Here is a 19,214-nt window from a genome sequence, read left to right as displayed (position 1 = left end):
ACTATATCCCAAGAAATCAGAAACACCAATGAGAAAGGATATATGCACCCCTATGTTCATAGTAGCACAATTTACAATAGCTAAGATTTGGAAACAGCCTAAGTGCCCATCAGCAGATGAGTGGATTATAAAACTATGGTACATCTACACAATGGAATACTATGCTGCTATAAAAAAGAAGGAACTTTTACCATTTGCAACAGCATGGATGGAACCAGAGAGCATTATGCTGAGCAAAATAAGCCAGTTGGAGAAAGATAAATATCACATGATCTCACTCGTATTTACACTAATAAAAGAGAAACATGCAAATTGACTGTACCTTCACAATGCCCACCAGCCAATAAGGAGTGAGTATGCAAATTAACCTGACAGATGGCGATGGCCCCTCCTCCCCCCAGCCGCTCCGGGCCTCTGGGCAACAAGCATGCAGGCACGGAGTGGCTGGGTAGGGTGGGACACCTGCTATGAGGGGGAGGGCGGGGGCAGAGGGAGCTACAGGAGTGACGCTCTGCCCAGAGCAAAGACTGAAGGTGGTGGCCAGAGGGAAGGCCTGGGTCCCAGGTGCCGGTGGAAAACTGGTGCCAGCAGCCTGGGGAAGAAAGGCCTATGGCACGAATCTCTTTGTGCAATGGGCCTCTAGTGTGGGAAATAATGATCCACATAATTTCATGAACAAGTATAGATCCAGAGACAAATGGTAGGGGGAGGGGGGTTAGAGAGCAACCAAAGAACTTGTATGCATGCATATTAGCATAACCAATGGACACAGACACTGGGGTGGTAGGGGCTTGCCTGGGGTGGGAATGGCTGGAGGGGGGGTCAATTGGGGAAAGAGGAGACATATGTAAAACTTTAGATTAAAAAAAAACAAATGACAGTAGTTCCCAGATGGTGTGGCTCAGTGATTGAGCATTTGACCCATGCACCAAAAGTCACCAGTTCAATTTGTGGTTAAGACACATGCCCTGGCATGGGGTGTGCAGGAGGCAGCTGAGCAATGTTACTGTTTCTCTCTCAGATGTTTCTCTCTCTCCCTTCCTCTCTAAAAATCAATAAAAACATATTTTTTAAAATGATAGTAGCTTACATTTTCCAAATACCTTCTAACTATGCACTGTACTAGGTGGGTGCTTCGTGTGCTGTTCTTTTCTTACAGTGATTTGACTTAAGTATGAAACTTAATTTTTAAGACTTAAAATACCCATGTAGATTCAAAAAGCTGTACATAATAAATGGCTTATAACTCACCCTTTCCCTTCCCGAAAGAATTTATGCTCTAAACCCTAGGGGAAGGGGGAGAGGCCCTGAACCAGTACACTGGGCATGTGTGCAGAAAACATTTAGGACTTGCCTACCACCTCACTGCCAGGCAGCTGGAGGCCAAGGAGAAGGCAAGCTCTACACACATTGTAATCCAGGGCAAGACAGTTAATCTCTTTGAACCTCAGCTGTCATATCTCAAAACAGAGCAAATCATCTGCCCTGACAATCACACAGGAGGTGGGGAGAGCAGTCTGATGAGGCAACAGATGGGGAAGTGTTTTGTAGACTCTAAAGGTCTTTGGTCAGCACTTGTTGTTTTTACAACTCTCTCTCAGCCCCAGACTTCCACCAGCAAACATGTGGGAAAGTACAGTATTTAAAGGGAGAATCAGAGACAAAGACACCCTTGACAAACTCACACCAAACACCTTCTTAGAAAGTCCAGGAAGCTGGAGTCATAGGTTTTCAGCACCATCGTGAGATCCTTGGAATCCGGGTATCTTTTTCTCCCCCTATTGTTAGTTATATTTTTGGGAAAACCTGTAGAATCTTTAGAGATACAACAGTCAGTGTTTAGTTCCAGTTGTAAATATTCATTGGTAACATCACAGCTGTTCACTCATCCAAGCTGTCTTGGGTGGTCTTTGCAGCTCTCTCACTCCCGGTACTTCACCACCCCATCCGTACAAATATGCCTGCAGTCTCATTCAATTTGAAATAATCATGTGTGAAGTATCCAATGGATTTAATTACCTTTTAGATCCATTTTCCCTACTATTTACTATGTTCTGAGTCTCCTTCCCACCACCTCCTCCTTGAATCAATCAAATGATTTTAGAGAAAATAATAATGATAAGGACTAATAACAATAATCCTATCTAATAAAAGAGTAATATGCAAATTGACCATCACTCCAACATACAAGATGGCTGCCTCTATCTATGTGGTCAAAGATTCTGCCCCCATGTGGACACAAGATGGCCAGCAGGGGTGGGCAGTTGGGAGAGATCAGGCCTGCAAGGGATGTCAGTTGTAAGCAATCAGGCCAGCAGGGGAGTACAGTTGTGAGGGACAAGGCCAGCAGAGGAGGGAAGTTGAGGGCAACCTGGCCTGCAGGGAAGGGCAATTGGGGGGAACCCAGGCCTGCAGGGGAGAGCAGTAGGGTTAGACCAGGCCTGCAGGGGAGGGCAGTTGGGTGTGAGCAGGCCTGCAGGGGAGGGCAGTTAGGGACAATCAGGATGGCAGGGGAACAGTTAGGCATCAATCAGGCTGACAGGGGAGTGGGTAGGGGGTGATCAGGCTGGCAGGCAGAGGCGGTTGGGGGCAATCAGGAAGGCAGGCAGGCAAGCAGTTGGGAGCCAGCAGTCTTGGATTGTGAGAGGGATGTCCGATTGCCCATTTAGGCCCGATCCTACTGGTAGGATCGGGCCTAAATGGACAGTCGGAGATCCCTCGAGAGGTCCCAGATTGGAAAGGGTGCAGCCTGGGCTGAGGGACACACCCCGTGCATGAATTTCATGCACCGGGCCTCTAGTATAATAATAAATCTGAGATGACGAAAATGTTCAACTCTGAACAAGAAAGATATTGTTCATTCTCAGATTACTGATGCCTTAGCTTCTTCCCCACTAACTCAATGAAGTGAGAATTTGGGACATCATGAGGTATAATAAGAAAGTCATTTTAGGAGAATGATTTGCTTTCAGAGCACATTTACAAACCACACAGGCAAATTATTCTCATTACTTCTTTGTAGTCACATCAAAAATTTTTGTCCATAATTGGAAATCAAACTTGATTGCTTCTTAGGGCACAGCTTGAAGTGACTTTCTTCAGTCATTTTCACCAATTATAGCCCTCCCCACATGCATGATTTGTCGTGCCTGAAAAGAAGCCCTGAAGACAGCTCCAAAGGTTCCCAAGGTGCTTTGTGCAATGCTGTGCAGGTGAGACCACTCATTTAGACACCTGGATTCTGGTGTATATGCTCAGAAAAGTTGACCACTTACGCTCACACCTTACAAATCTGCATGTAAATGGGTGGATATGTATATATACACACGTACACACAATTTACAGATTAAACTGAATTCTCACAAAAACTCAGTGGGGTTCATGTAACAGACCTTCTGGAAGGTGCATAGTGAAGTGCTTTCATTACTTTTGTAATCAGTGCAATTTGTGGAGCCTTTAAAAGAACACCTGCTCTTAATTCCTGGCAGGACCATGAATGTGCAAATGGGTATGTGTGTACATACACAGACACGTATATATATGTGTATTTATTTGTATAAGGGTTCAATGCATGGCATAGGCGGGTATAGGTGCTATGAATTCACACAAATCCCTAATTCCCTTTTCGACTGTGGCCCAGGTGGCCCCACCCCCACCTCATCCTTTATGTTGCTCTTTTTACAAATGACCAAAGAAGAATCAGGCTCGCAGGCTTATAAATGACACAGTTCCTAAAGTCATCATCATGTAATTGATTTACTTGTACAGGTTTTCTCACCCCACCTGTTCTCTCCATCTCCTTCTTGCTTCCTGGAGCTCCTAAGTATCTTACTTCCCTTTGAGGCAACATCACTTTGCTACTGATTAATAGTATTTACAAGGAGTGGCTGGGAGTTGGCAACCCAACCTGAGGAAGGGAGCCAAAAACTGAAGTGGACACAGTGTTTCCCAAGCTCACTGTATCATGAGAATCACCAAGAGCTATTGTTAAAAACATAGACCCTTGAGTCCCACCTTAATCCTACCAAACCATAGGTTATTCATGAGGATCATGAGAATTAACATATTGTCAAGTACCCAAGTGATTCTTATAATCAGATAAAGTTTGGGAAACACTGAGGAGGATGCAGCTCCCGATAATATTCTTTCTTATGCAGGAAGTGAGGATATGTGGATGTTGCTACCAAAACCACATCATCATTGTAAAGCCTAGTGTTGATGGTAAAAATCGGATACCCTATAAAATGGGCATGTGTATGTCTTTGGTTCTCTCTCAAAGATGCTCTATGTTCCCTTCCTTTCAGTCCCCACCCATACTTTCTCTTGAGTTTAGTGTTATAGTTAAGATGTGGCTTTTGTCCTGGCCAGGAGGCAATTGATCTCTCTCTCTCTCTCTCTCTCTCTCTCTCTCTCTCTCTCTCTCTCTCTTCAATAAAAATATAAAAATATATCCTGGGGTGAGGGGTTAAAAAAAAAGATGTGGCTCTTCCCACAATGTCTTTGTCTAGCAGGAGGAAACACCAATATCTCTACTCTTCTATCCCTAAATCCTTTGAAATCCAAAGACCAGTTTGGAATAAAAAGACCAGTTCCATTGCTCCATGTTTAAGTTATAGCAGCCAGTCAGCCAGATCTCTGTCTGCCATCAGACTACTCTGGAAGAAGGTTAGTTAATGTGCAAGCACCATACTAAGGCTACCAAGACACTGGCCCCACTCAGAGGCAAGATCTTCAAAGCTCCAGCCATGACTGCAGGGTGATGTTTAAAAGATTTAACCATTGGAATGGCATGGGACTGTCCAATCACAATGGATGACAGACATCCTTGGCACTGAAGTAGACCATAGAGGACCTCCTCTTGCCAGGCCTTAAACTTTTAGTTTCTAAGTCATGGGGAATCCAAGGAGTCCTAGGAGAGGGGCCAGGCAGGGGCTTAGGGCTGTGGCATTTTATTAAAGGGTACAGAAATAGTCTACATGTTAACCATCACATGGCTGAACCAGTGATACCCACTGACCACCACCATGACTGAAACTCTGACCAGGAGGACCCCCCATGAGGGTATGTTTGACTCTCCTATTGAAGGGGCAACCTGTGGAGAGAAATTATGCGATTTGCCTTTCATTTTGACACCACTCTCAGGTGAAAAATAAGAGGTGGGAGGGTTAGGAATGACTGGGATTCCATAGCCAGTATGAGCCTGTGAACTAACCCATTGACTATGGCTGGTCAGAAATGTCATTCCAGATGTCATGGAGTCCCTGCCTGTGGAGTCCCGGCCTGTGGAGTCCCCGTTCCTCATGGCTGGCTTCACTCCACTTGGATGTCTGGCTTCACTCCACTCCTTTGGGCTACGATTGCTTTTTTCTAGATGGGAATCCCTTAGCTTCTTGTAGTTCTTCAAGGGGATTTTAGATATGAGACTAATTTATTTTATTTTATTTTTTTGTAAATAGTGCCCTGGAAGCCCAGCCTTAGTTGGACTTTGTTGATCCACCTGCCCGTCTTGCACAGCACCACTTGGATAAAAAGGCAGAGGATCATAAATCCAAAGCGTGGGAACTGTGATGAAGGCACCATGGGACTGTGGATGAGGCTTAACCCCAGTAATTAGCCAGATGTCCTGTACATAACTGGCAAGCCACAACACACCCCCAGCAAAACTGTTCTGAGAGCCCTTGTTTACCCATCTTATTCCAAAGTTGTAATGAACCTGAGAGAGTAAGGTTCTGGAGAAATAAGAGAATTTCAGCAGAAAAAGAATAATGCTCCATTAATGACAGAATATAGCAATGAAACTTTCACTATTCTTGAAAAGAACCTTCTGCTCTTTGATTTCCCTGCACACTGCATGGTGTGAGGGGGCTAACTGCTTGGAGAGGCTAGGAGAACTTAGAGGAGAGGGTACAGTTATAATATTTAAGGTTCCAAGATCTTCAGATATATCTTCTGAGCAGAAACCTGATTGTTTTCATGTTCCTGCATATTTTCACTGCCAAGACTTCATGCCCAGTGTGACTCCCCCAACCCGTTTCCACCAATCCAACTGGTACCACTTCTCAGCATCGTTTTACTTTTCTGAAAGAAATCCCTAATCATAGCATGTCTTCTGGGATGGGGCCAGGGGAAGAGCACTAAATGGGGTTTGGGGTGTGGGAAGTGTCTTCAAAGCCTGTGCTACCTCATAGGCCACAATGGGATAAAGAGAGTTAGACCTGGGGACTTACCAAAGAATGTCTGTCTCCTGGAGGCCGTCTGAATGAAGTGAGTTGGCGGCAGGCCCAGCACCTTCAACAATTAAAATGCAGTTGCTTCACTTTTGTGAGTCACACATTCAAAGACTGTTAGAGCTGAGGGGGCTTTTGGTCAAACTCTGCCTTCTACAGATACACACCCAGGACATTGTGCTGTAAGTCAGTGGCAGAGCAGGCCCAGAGCTTGGGTCTTTGACTCCTAACACAGGCTGTCTCAGCACGCTGAGCATCAATACCGGTCAGGTCACTCTAAACAAGCATCAGCACCAACTAGAAGCAGGCACTCTTGATGGTAGCCAGATGTCATTATCTCATTGAACAACCCAGTCAGTATCCATGATGAAACCCCTGAACTAAGGAATATCACATCCTGGCTCAGAGCACTGGGGAGGGAGGAAAGGAAGAGGAGATGGAAAAATCCAGGAGGCCGTCAGACACTTTATCACAAAATACCTACTGGGAAAAAAAGTGTAGCACTTACTTGTTTACCTATCCCCAATGCAATCTATAGTTTGCACTGAGATAGAGAAATTACAGGTGTCACCCTAAGCCCAGGGTCACCTGCACTGGCAGCTGGGTTCATAGCCATATCCATGCAGAACCTGCCCCCCTGCTCCTCAGCCCCATTGACACTGAGGTCAGGAGGAAGCTGACTCTGGAGCAGTAGGAACTCAGCTCAGATCCCATACTCCTCATTCTCCTTGGTACTGGAAGCAGGAAGAGTTCAGGGGTGTTTTATTAAATCATCCATTATCAACTTTAGAAGCCATCTATGCGGATACTTCCATTTTATGGAAGTCCAGAGCAAGAAAGTAAGTTGCCAAAGAGAAAGTTCAGAATGAAACTCCAGGTTTACTGATTCTCATGCCAGTGGTCATCTCAACATAGATATCATTTATAGCTATTGTAACACTTTATTATTTTCAACCATGAAATTAAACTATCCTATATAATAAAGACCTAATATGCTAATTAGCAGAACAACCTTCCAGAACAATCTTCTGGAACGACCTTCCAGAATGACCAGTAGGCAGGGAGTGGGGCCATGAGGCAGCCAGGGCCGCAAGGGCTGAGGCAGCCGGGGCCACGAGGGTTGACCCTTGCACAAATTTCATGCATTGGGCCTCTAGTCCTATATAATAAAAGGTTAATGTGCAAATCGACCTAACGGTAGAATGACTGGTCGCTATGATGCACACTGACCACCAGGGGGCAGATGCTCAAGGCAGGAGCTGTCCCCTGGTGGTCAAAGCTCTCCCACAGGGGGAGTGCCGCTCAGCCCAAAACTGGGCTCATGGCTGGAGAGGTCAGCGGTGGTGGTGGGAGCCTTTCCCACCTCCGCAGCAGCGCGAAGGATGTCCAACTGCTGGCCATCAGTCGGACATCCCCTGAGGGCTCCCGGACAGCAAGAGGGTGCAGGCCGGGCTCAGGGACCCCCTCCTCCTGAGTGCACAAATTTCATGCACTGGGCCTCTAGTATTTAAATAATTCTCAAGGGTATGTGTGTGTCTCTGAGTTATAACTTTGAGACACTTTAGAAAATAGAGATTTGTATAGATAAGTAGAAAGATAGATAGATGATAGATAATGAGCCTTTTTTGTTCACAGTCAAAATATCTTTGTTCACTAGAAATTTTCTATTTCTTAGGGTTATTTTACTCCTGTTTTATCTAATTTAATTCCATAACAAGAGGCATTTAAGTAAAAGAATAATAGGTATAATAAGTGACATCTGATGTATCCTTTTTTTGGGAGATATACTTCCCAGAAAGCTAATAAAATGAATGACTAATGACTGAACAACACAGAGATTTTTTTTTTAAACAACACATAGGTTTTGATGGGTGTCATGTCACTCTGGTTTTAGTCTTTTGAATATATTTGAAAGACTGGTATAACAGTTTTATTTTTAAGTGTCACTTCAAAATATGCTGAAAATTACATCTTTTGTAATTATTAATGGTAAAAAATGTTAGATGTCAACTTAAAAATGTAAAAGGGGATACATAATTTCAAAAACACTTTTAGGGAACATCTACTCCAAAACAGAAGAGTATGCAGGCCGCTGCCCTACAGCGAGCCTGATGCAACCCAACCTTTGAGAGTGGAAGCGAGCTGTCCTGCTGCTGCCCAGCGGAGCATGGCCAGGCCGCCCCCTCACCTCCATGATGCAGGCCAGCTGCTCCACTTCATTCTCCCCGGGGAACAGAGGGTAGCCCGTGTGCAGCTCAGCCATGATGCATCCCAGGCTCCACATGTCAATGGCCATGTTGTAGGGATGGCCCAGAATCACCTCTGGCGATCGGTAGAACCGGCTTTGGATGTACGAGTACACTATGAGCAAAAGAAAGAGAAACCTCCCCTAGGAAAACCTTCTCCCCAGAGCATCCTTCTCCAGGATACCTTCTCAGGTGAGGGTGAATGATAACTACGACTCCCTACACCAAGCATGTCAAACTTGTGGCCCATGGGCCACATGTAGCCCACAATGAATGTTTTTGCAGCTCAGCCAATATAACAGTATATAAGAAACGTTTTAATAAAAATTTCATAACTTAATTTTTACAATATCCTGTTATACATAATCTTTATATATAAAACCCTAATATGCAAATAGACTGAATGGTGGAACAACTGAACAATCAAAAAACCGGTCACTATGACGTGCGCTGACCACCAGGGGGTGCGTGCAGAACATGGTGGGCATTGGCAGTAGGCAGCAGAGCATGGAACATGGTGGGCATCAGCCGTGGTGGGATGGTAGAGCAGGTGAGTGGAGGCACCAGACCAAGGCAGGGCGCTGTGATCCAGATGAGCCTCTGGTGGTTACTGAAAATTCTTTACTCCTGCACGCCCGGGTCCCTGCTGCCAGCACCAGCCCCACTTGCACCCATTGCTGGCATTGAAGCCTGCTCTCACCCGATGCCGGCGCCTGGCACTGGCCCTGATAGCTCAATGCCATCAGTAGGTGCGAGCAGCAGCTGCTGGTCCCAATTGCCCTGAGGGCTTCTCCACCTCCCCCTGCTCCTGAGGGGTGATCGGGGCAGCAGCCGCCACTCATACCCACTGATGGCACTGGCCCTGCTTGCACCCATTGCTGGCATCACCCCAATCGCTCTGCGCCATCAGCAGGTGCGAGTGGGGCCGGTGCCGTCAGCATGTGGGACCAGCAGTGGTGGGAGTGGGCTGCTGGCAGACAGGGGACTGGGGTCCGTGGCTGGAGGGGCCGACCGGGGGTGCAGAGGATGTACTAAAACCTGTCCCTATGCCCACTGCAGCCTCACAGCCCACAGTTCCTTTCAAGGTGCACAAATATGTGCACTGTGCCCCTAGTTATTAATAACAAACTACAACGTTCGCTAATGACTGATTGTTATAATTGTGTTGCATTCATTTCCCTTATGCACCTTACACGCAGGCGCACCGTTTCTCTCCACTAATACTAGCAGCGCATATTTTAGCAGCTGATTGCCACATCATTAGCCTTGGACTGACTTGTTTGGTGTGAGCAACAGGAAATATTTTGCTTTTGGAGAACAAGAAAAATAGGCTTATTTACGTTATGCTTATTAATTTGTGCAGTTATTCAGTGTCTGGTAACTTAATGTTGAAAAAAATTATTAAATTTTATTAAAATGTTCTATTATTTTATGTTAACGATTACTCATTTATTTCAGCCCTATGTATTCAGCGTGTCTCTATTGAAATAAACCTATGTTTCTATGAAAATTGAAGCTTTTGTTTTTTTGCGGCCCACATAAACTTAAACCTTATTTGGCCCATGTTAGCCTTTGAGTTTGACATGCTTGCTCTACAGGCTTTGCAGAAAACCGGAAGTACAACTGAGCGGCACTCAGGAGTCACATCTTGTATCTAGTCTCATCAAGTCTTACAGCCGCAGGCTTGTTATAGAGGTTATTAGCCTCACTTTATCAATAAAGAACTCTATTTCCCCATCATTATAGGAAATCAATTTTAGTCAGCTAAGCTTTAAAAAAAGGAAACATAAGACTAATATAAAGCTGAGTTTCCAAACTATCATATTAGTTTGGGGTAGACATCTTCAGAAAGTACTGTGATTTGGCAAAGGAGGAGGCATATGAGAACTGAAAAAGAAGCACACAAAAGGCACAATTTAAAAATGTATATTCAATATATTACGCACATATGTTGTTTAATGTAAAATGTGAAAGGGAAAGCTCAGTGGAATCTCAGGAGACGAGGCTGTATGGAAGATGATATTATAGGGAGACTGAGGTTGGAGAAATGGGACATTTTTGTTGTTTTCACATGCTATTATTGATGATTCCCTGAATGGGGCAGGGCAGTGATTCTGTAATCCCTTCTTTGTAGTTTGTCTTGGTTATAGTAAGGATATGATAATTTTGTGACTGAAGACAAAATAAAGATTTAATAAAAATCACTTTTATGTCCTGCCTGCTTCCAAAATGGATTTTAAGCACTTTGCAACTAAAGTATATACATACAGGGTAGTGTTAAAAACTGGGTTTAACAGGTTTAACAGATACTTGCATAATGATTACTATGTGCCAGCCACTATTCCAAGTGTATTATACAGATGAACTCTTTCAATCCTTACAACAACCCTAGGAAGGAGTTACTATTATTGTCCCCATTTTAAAATGAGAAAAATGAGGCTTACAGAGATTAAATAAATGGTCAAGGTCATTCATCTATAAGTGGCGGAACTGGGGTTTGAACCCAGGCAGTTCAAGTCTAGTGTCTCTATTCTACACTGTCACACAGTTAAACAAAAGATAAAGGGAAATGTATAAAGAGGGATATGACCAGAAACCAAGGATAAAATAATTACAAATTTGCTTCTGAGCATTCTGCCAGCCACAATAAATGGTAACTGAGAGGTTACACAGCTTTTCCAGCTGAGAAGAATAAGCACACGGGTTCTTTGTGAGAGGCATACTGTTTTCTAGCTGGAATTTCTTATGGGATCCATAAAAGGTAAAGGACATATGTCTGCAAAGTGGTGCTGCAGAATATTTGAAAACATCCTTCTAAAAGTTATTTTTTCAACCTCAGGAGGCTTCTTATGCCACCCCTGCCACCATGAAGGCTGCCTCTTCTGTGTGCTCTTAACACGGCCTGTGTGTATCTCTGATCACTGCACCTATCATGTTATCTTTCTGTGTCTTCCATTGGACTGTAAGCAACCTGAGCACAGAAAATGTTTATTTTTTGTTCCTGGTATCCAGAACAGTGACTGACACATTGTAGATACTCAATAAATCTTTGTGGAATGGTACTTGTTGTCAACAGCAAGCTTGATAAAAGCCAAAAGTAGAGACTAGCAGATCAAGTTCAACAGTTTGTGCCAATGTTCTCAGGGCTGTTTGCTGGATTCTAGCTTGAAAGAAGTATAAATCCTAGGGAGCCTAGGGCAGTGAATCCCAAACTTCAGAATGGCTATGTGCAGACTCTTGGGTACTCCCCCAGAAAACTAGATTTGGCACATTGGGGGTGAGGCCCTGGGAGCTATAATTTTTCAGAGGCCACAAGTGATTCTGATGCACATCTAGTTAGTTTGAGGACCCGGTGCTCTTGGGTAATTCCTAATCCAATGAATATGAGATCTGCAAAGGACGCCTGGTGGCTTTAAATCCAACCTTCTCATTTTATAGAGGTGGAAATTTAGTCTCAGAGAAGTGAAGCACCTTGTGCAAAATCATGCAAGCAATTTTATCAACTGAGCCCAGACTAGAACCCAAGTGACTTCGTTATGGAGTACTTGTTTCAGTAGGGAAAGAAATCTCGATAGGAAAATTCAGACAAAGAGACTGGAATGGGGCTTACCTCTCTCATGCTCATAACAGCTTGATCCAAAGTCAATAACTTTAATAGAGACTTGGCCCTTCTGGTATAACACGATATTTTCCTGAAGAGAAGAAGGACATATGTCACATTTTAATAATATTGCCCTAGGTCTTCTATTGATCTAAATGTCTGCCATCCTCCAGGACCCAGTCCAAAATTAGACTACTTCATGGTAGACTCCTCCCACATCTCCTCCAAATCCCATATGTTTACTTTCCTTGACATTCCATTTGACTTGTATTATATACCTCTTATTTGCTGCTTTGCAGTATCTCTTTTACATATATTTTGTCCCTTTCCCCATATAGATTATGCATTTTTTTTTTATCTCCTTGGCACTTGGTCCTATGCCTTGCTTACACATAAGGCCTTAGAAATATCACTGACAGAATTTGATGTATCCATTAACCCAATCACATACAGCTACGACAGTAGAAGACTTAAACAAACAAATAAAAAGGCAATGATTTGATTGGAATTTGTGATTCTTATGCTGACTTTGGGGAAAATGTGAAACCAGGAGTTCCAGCAGTGTCATGGATAGAGAGGCAGATCTCCTGGACTTGCCTCCATGAGCATGACAGTATTCCACTGGCAGATTAAACTACTAATCGTGTTTTCAAGAATCTGGATATCAGATTAATTGATTATTATGAATATCAGATGAATGAATTGTTTTCTCAGTCCCTTGCCATTCCAGATATGGAATATCAGCATTAATCCAAAACCCCTGGCACCATAAACTAAGAAAGTACAAATTTAGTTCCCACTCCTTTTTCTAAAGAATATTTGTGTTAACTGAAAGAGTACAGTCAGCAAGTCTTAAAAGAATGAGAATTTCTTGTGTGTCTCTAGGCCAATGAAAAGTCTCCTTAGCTAGAGGGAACTGGCCTTCCAATTTATTGGCAGAAATCACTTGGCGGGGGGAGGAGGAAAGGGGGAGCGGGGGTCATGGATGCATCAGGCCATCACAGGTCTTTGATACTAAACATTAAGTTCATAAGAATAACTCTAATTCTTGAACGTGGCCACATTCATCATTCTGTTGGTTATATGCGTACTTCTCTACTGGGCACATGCATTCCAATTTACTTGACCTATTTCTCAAGGAAATAAATATTTTGGCTACCAGGTGTCTTGTGAATTTCCTTGGTGAGAGTCAGTCCCCTGTGCTCAAAGACCATGGTTATTGTGACCCGCTGAAGCTGCAAAGCTAAGGATTAGGAACTTGAGTGTGGAGAATAAATCAATGTACCGGCATTGTGAGGCTCCTCTAGGCAGCCCTGAGAGAACATCTCTATTTAGACAATCCTTAATTGTCTAAATATCCCAAATTATTTAATGGATTTTATTTTTTAAAAATTAACCATTTTGGGGTGTGAGGAGAAAGGAATGAAGAAAAGTTAAAGGATATTTAAGTATCTGTGAAAGTCAGGTTGATTTTGGAACCAGCTCCTGATCCCATATCTTCATACTTTTATACCTTTTTTCTACTTCTCTGTATTCCTCACATTTACTAGTACAATCATTAATTCATCTAACAAACATTTACCTACATATTGACTGCCATTTCTATTGTCAGGTACCATGTTAGGTCCTGAGAATAAAATGGTGAGAAGACATGACTCCTGACCCTGAGAAAACTTGCAGTTCAGTGGCGGGTACACATCAGCAGACAACTCCTACAGAAAGCAATCGGTGCAGTAACAGAGCTAAGTATAGAATGCTAGCAGGACATGAAGGAAAGGCACATCCATTTGGAGTAAGAGTAGTAGTCAGAGATTTGCTGTACCCTAAGACCAATTCAGAGTAGAGTGGGGATAGTGAGGATTTAATACAGCAGAGATCCAGCCCCCTGAATGACACATCTTCCACAGGAAAGCCCTAGACCTTCCTATTCCTATCTACCTCAATGACACCATCTCTCTTCATTGTCCCCAAACCATCCCTTAGTCTTCACAACCTATGCCTACTTGGCTTTCATCTGAGAGCTCTGACCATGATGCTGTCTAGTTACCACTTGGGAAGAGAATGGGACAGTTTCTGAGGGTAGGAACCAGCTACCCTGGCAGGATAGAAGTTGAACTCACAGGTTTGAGATCGCAGTGAATGATCTTCTCTAGATAAAGCATTTGTAAACACTTCAAAACAGAGAGGGTGAAGCGCCGAACTACTGACAGACTGAAGCCTTGAAAGCTATTATTCTTCATTAACTCATACAAGTTGATTCTGGGAAAGAGAGAAAGTGATGTGCATCAATATAAAAAGTATATAATGCTAAGTCTGAACCAACAAACAATTCCATACTACCTGGTTTCCTTCCGGTAATAGGAGGCAGGGCTTTTGTGTCCTATAAATTCAACTTTTCCATTGATTCATGGGGACTCCAGGGTGCCACTCAATTGTGCTGGCCTCTCAGATGTGCACTCATTTCTTACATGAGAAGGTCATTAAATAACTTTGTTATGTTGTGGGTGTTAAGACATTGGACCAAGCTTCTAAAATATTCATAGTTCTTCAGGCCCTTGGGAAGAATCCAGGAAGTCTACCAGTTACTCAACCCAGCAGCCACTTCTGCCCAACCTTACAAAGACTATATAAAGATGTCAGGTTTGCCCTGGATGGTGTGGCTCAATTGTTTGGGTGTCGTTTCAAGCACCAAAAGGTTGCTGAGTTTGATTTCAGTCAGGGCACATGCCTGGGTTCTGAGCTCCATCCCTGTAGGGGGCTTGCAGAAGGCAGCCAATAGATGTTTTGCTCTCACATTGATCTCTCTCTCTCTCTCTCTCTCTCTCTCTCTCCCATTCCTCTCTCTAAAAAGTCAATTTTTAAAAATTATTTTAAAATTTAAAAATAAAAAAACAAAAAAGAAAGATGTCAGGTTCCCAACAGATAAGGGAGCAAGAATGTGGACAGATGAGGGCTGGGGTAAAACAGAGACACCCTACCCTATCTATACCAAGCCTGACCACTTGGTTCCATCTGTCATTTTGCAGGAATACGGCCTCATTCTTGCCAGATTTTCCTAAACTTTCTAGGCAAGCAGAAGTCTGCAATATTACATAAAAACCAGCCATATTATATGAAATCTGCTGACTTAACAAATGTTGGAAACTAATGCAAGCATTTTAACAAGAAAAATGTATTTGTGGGCTACCAGGTTATAACCTCTGTACAAACTGTAAGATGGGGAGAGGAGGGATAGGACACAGCCCAGAAGTGACTCTGTATCGGCCTCTTTCTGATTTCTCCTAATCTTCTATCTCTAAACTTTATCTAACTCTGCCTGTATTTAGGAAGCCATTCATTTTTGACGGGCATAGTGGCCTCATCCTAACCAGCTCTGTGACCTGGGCAACTCTGCAACCTCTATGAGCTTTGGCTTTCCCCCACAGACACTGCTCCTCCTGACTTCTCAGAGCACTTTCAATACAATGACATGCTAACTGTGCACTTGATTAATGGCCAAATCAGGCAGCCTGGGTTGTCCATGATGTCACGGAAGATAATTCACTTGTGGAAAGTGGACATTTTGTAATCACCAGAGATGGTGAGGAGAGTGTTAACTTCACTCCTAATTCAAATTTAGCCAGTTTCTGGAATTTCAGTGATGGTGTCATGGGAACACCAAGCTACCAGCTTAGTAAAGCTGATAATACTAGGCTTCTGAGAGGTCACCTCTACTCTCCTTTGCTAAATGCATTCTAGGTGTCTGGTTTTATTTAAAGTTTATCAGATGGTGTTCCCAGAGAGAAAAGTAATCAAATTAGCATGTCCTTCCAATTAGCACACTCTGTCAGCTCCAATATCCAACCAAGTGATGCCAATCTATTTTAGCCAGGTTCTGCTCTCTTACCAAAAAATCTGGTCCTGTCCTTATTTGCACAAAATCAAAGTTCTTTCCCCATTCTAAGAAGCCAGCTGCCTGCTTTCCTGAGTTTCAACCTCTGCATCACAGGGTGGTAAAGCCAGTGAATAGGGAAATGGTAGCAAAGAAAAGTCCTTTTCAATATATTTCAGTTTCATTCTTGAGGACAGAGGTCTTGTTTTGGTTATGTCACCCAGTCCAGCACCCAGCATCTATTGGCACATCCAGGTGACAGGCATGATGAAGGGATGGGATGAGATTGGCAGCTTTTGGCCCAGTCTCCTTGCTCTTAAGGCTTTCTCTATATGTCCATTCTAGTCATTACATGTTTACATCCAGAAAAATCTAGTGTTTGACCTCAAAGTTTCTCTTCTGTCACATTAAGCCACTTTTTGAAAGAAAATTAATTAAAAAAGAAAAAGCAGCTGACCCCAGGAGTTCGAAGGTGATGCAGAGGTGGTTGCGGAAGTAGAAAAAGTCCTTCATGTGCACCACATTGTAGGTGTTGTCCTTGTCCTTCCTTCTGAGAGTGTCCAGGATCTTCAGCTCCACCAGGGCCTGTTGGTGAAATCTGAAGTGATTGGGGAAGGGCAGGGAGGATGAGAAATGGAGACAGGAGACATAGTGTCATATCATGCTGCTGCAGTAGCCCATTTCCTCAGCTCCTTCCCTTGACCCTGGCAAGGCAGAAAGCACTAAACTCTCCATACCTTGCATTCCCCTTCACCCCACCATGAAATCAGATAGGCAAAAAAGAGGAAAAGATCAGAGGAAGGGGCAGAGTTGGGAAGGGTTGACATTATGGAGGGGCCAGAATTATGCAGTCCCTCCTCTATAGCCTATGCTACTATCCACCCCACCTCTTCTTGTTCCTGATGATTTTCAAGGCCACCAACTCATTGTTTTTGTGATCCAAGCACTTGGCCACCTGTCCAAATGACCCTTTCCCAATCATCTCCAGAACCTCGTAGCGGTAGGCAATGTGGTCATGCAGGACCTACAGAAGCCAGGCAAAGGGTGAGGAGCAGAGCCATAGACTCTGAGGTTCCCTGATACTGAGGCCCCATGGATACCCATTCTCAGCTCATGGATGACTGCTAGGGGGAACTTTCTGAACTGCACTGGGCACTAGTGCAACTCCCACCCTCATCTCATTGCTACTGCAATGGTTAGTTTGTTGTCTTGATCCCAGGCTACCCATGTGATACCAGGAGAAGTCCCACAGGCTCTATCCACGTCAGGTGATGCAAAGAACATTGGGTGTTCTTTGGGGAAGAGCAGTTTCTGTTTGGGTGAAGTTCTGTTTCTGACCCCTGATGTGTCTCCATCATGAGAGAAGGCTTTGTGTCTGCTCTATGTCTTTCTGGCCAGACCTGGTTCTCCTCTTGACTTACCCAGATTTAATTCTACCTTGAAGTTAGCAAGTTACCGAGTTACATAACTTGGACCTTTCTTAACTAAGAAGAGAAATAATTTCCAAGAGCCAGAATCATCCATGTCCCTTCATGTGCTGGAAACTATGAAGCAACTGTTTAGTCAAAGCAACAGAAAATTATACATTAAAAAAAAAAACTTTCTGGTTGGCTTCAGACAAGCCACATACCCACTCAAAGCTGCAGTGCCTTCATCTGAAACAAGGTTCTAGATAAGATATCTCTAAGACCTTCCAGCTCTGAGAATCTGTGATTCCTAGTGTTACACTCATGAATTTTGGAGAAGTGAAGGAAAAGTATTCGTGTACAAGTCCTCAGAATGTATTTGTGATTGTGTAGTGGGGATCTGTTCTCATAGGAGGAATCAAGACCATGCACATGTACAACTTCAGTGATATGTGGAAAGAGATTGCTCTACTTGTAAAGGTTCTGCGCATGTTGATGTAAAGGTATATGTGGTTCCCTGGTATTTGTACATATCTTCTATATGCCACCAGTTGGGAGGTATCATAATTATACACTCACACTTGGACATTGATTGAGGCAAAGTACCAGGCCATACTCATATTTTATAGTTTCCTTAATATTTTCAGAGTTTAGCAGATGCCCAAGTATATGATAGGTTCTCAATAAATAATGATTCAATTAATATTTGATGACAGAATAAATGTGAGAATGAGGTTGTGTTGCTTGTTTGGAAATTTGCTATGTACATTGTATATTTGTGCATACACTAGAATGCAACAAAGATGGAGATTCCAAGTATACAGAAAGCACACATATCACTCTCCCCCCACCAAAACATAGCTCTCTAAGACTTGAGATTGAGGAACTGAATTCCAGTGAATTAACTTAAGGGTAGTGTTGAAATCCCTGGGAATTTCCCAGAGACTCTAGGCCCAGGTGAAGGGGAGAGGAAAGAGGAGGGAAGGGAGAATGTGAGAAAGTCTGTCTGAAATGGTGGTAAGATTTATATTAAAGATTCTTAACCAAGGACCCATATCCCTCCACCCCACTGAAATTTTGTGTCTGTGCAGAGTGCCTTTTCTGATGTAAGGATTTATAGCTTTTATCAGATTCCCAAAGGGATTCTTGACCTAAAAATGTTGAGAACTAGGGCCAGAAACTCTAAATCCTTGCTTCTCAAAGTGTGGTCTGAAGACCAGAAGCGTCAGCATCATCTGGAAGCTTTTTAGAAAGGCAAAAATCTCAGGTCCCACCCCAGACCTGTTGGATAAGAATTAAAATTGTAATAAGATCCTCAGATGATTTGTGTGCATAGTAAAGCTAAGAGAAACACAACTCTAAATGCTATTAAAACAATCTGCCTCTTCTATGAAGTCATCAAAGACTAATCCTGTCTCCTAAACCTAATCAAGTTATGAAGAGTGTCCAGAGGAGGAAATTCCCACTAGCCCACCATCCTAGTGGAACAAGCATCACTTATTTGGACATCCTCAGAAGTGGAAATTGCTTCCTGAAGCAATAGGGATACCTTCCACTGCCCAGATTTCACCTGAAGCTATGGAGAGGCCCCATCCTGGGAAGCCACAGAGATACAGAAAGAAAATTGAAGGAAGTCAATCACCAGGGACTCTATGAACCAGGGACTATAGTGGCAAAATGTTTTTTTTTCCTTTATTTTTATTTTTTGTCTGTGTGAGAAATGACATCTACACTAATAAAGAAAAACATGCAAATTGACTGCCACTTCACAATACTCACCAGCCAATCAGGAGTGAGTATGCAAATTAACCCAACAAAGATGGAGGCAGCCCCGCCCCCCAGCTGCTCTGGGCCTCTGGGCAG

General features: G+C 43.4%; 1 protein-coding gene across 5 annotated transcripts in view; it reads right to left on the bottom strand.

The window, feature by feature from the left end:
* Positions 1–19,214, bottom strand: part of DYRK4 (dual specificity tyrosine phosphorylation regulated kinase 4) — a 50,361-nt gene that overhangs the window by 3,166 nt on the left and 27,981 nt on the right. For all 5 annotated transcript variants that reach the window (XM_054718788.1, XM_054718789.1, XM_054718790.1 and 2 more), the window contains 7 exons: positions 16,833–16,969; positions 16,403–16,543; positions 14,195–14,333; positions 12,084–12,165; positions 8,416–8,588; positions 6,228–6,288; positions 1,686–1,815 (listed from right to left, as the gene is read on the bottom strand). In XM_054718788.1, coding sequence (XP_054574763.1) covers positions 1,686–1,815; positions 6,228–6,288; positions 8,416–8,588; positions 12,084–12,165; positions 14,195–14,333; positions 16,403–16,543; positions 16,833–16,969 — 863 coding nt within the window. The remainder of the gene's footprint in view (positions 1–1,685; positions 1,816–6,227; positions 6,289–8,415; positions 8,589–12,083; positions 12,166–14,194; positions 14,334–16,402; positions 16,544–16,832; positions 16,970–19,214) is intronic.

The sequence above is a fragment of the Eptesicus fuscus genome, chromosome 7 (genome assembly GCF_027574615.1).
Source record: "Eptesicus fuscus isolate TK198812 chromosome 7, DD_ASM_mEF_20220401, whole genome shotgun sequence".
Classification (NCBI taxonomy): domain Eukaryota; kingdom Metazoa; phylum Chordata; class Mammalia; order Chiroptera; family Vespertilionidae; genus Eptesicus; species Eptesicus fuscus.
The sequence above is the reverse complement of the archived record's forward strand: the minus strand, read 5'-3'. Positions and strand labels throughout refer to the sequence as shown.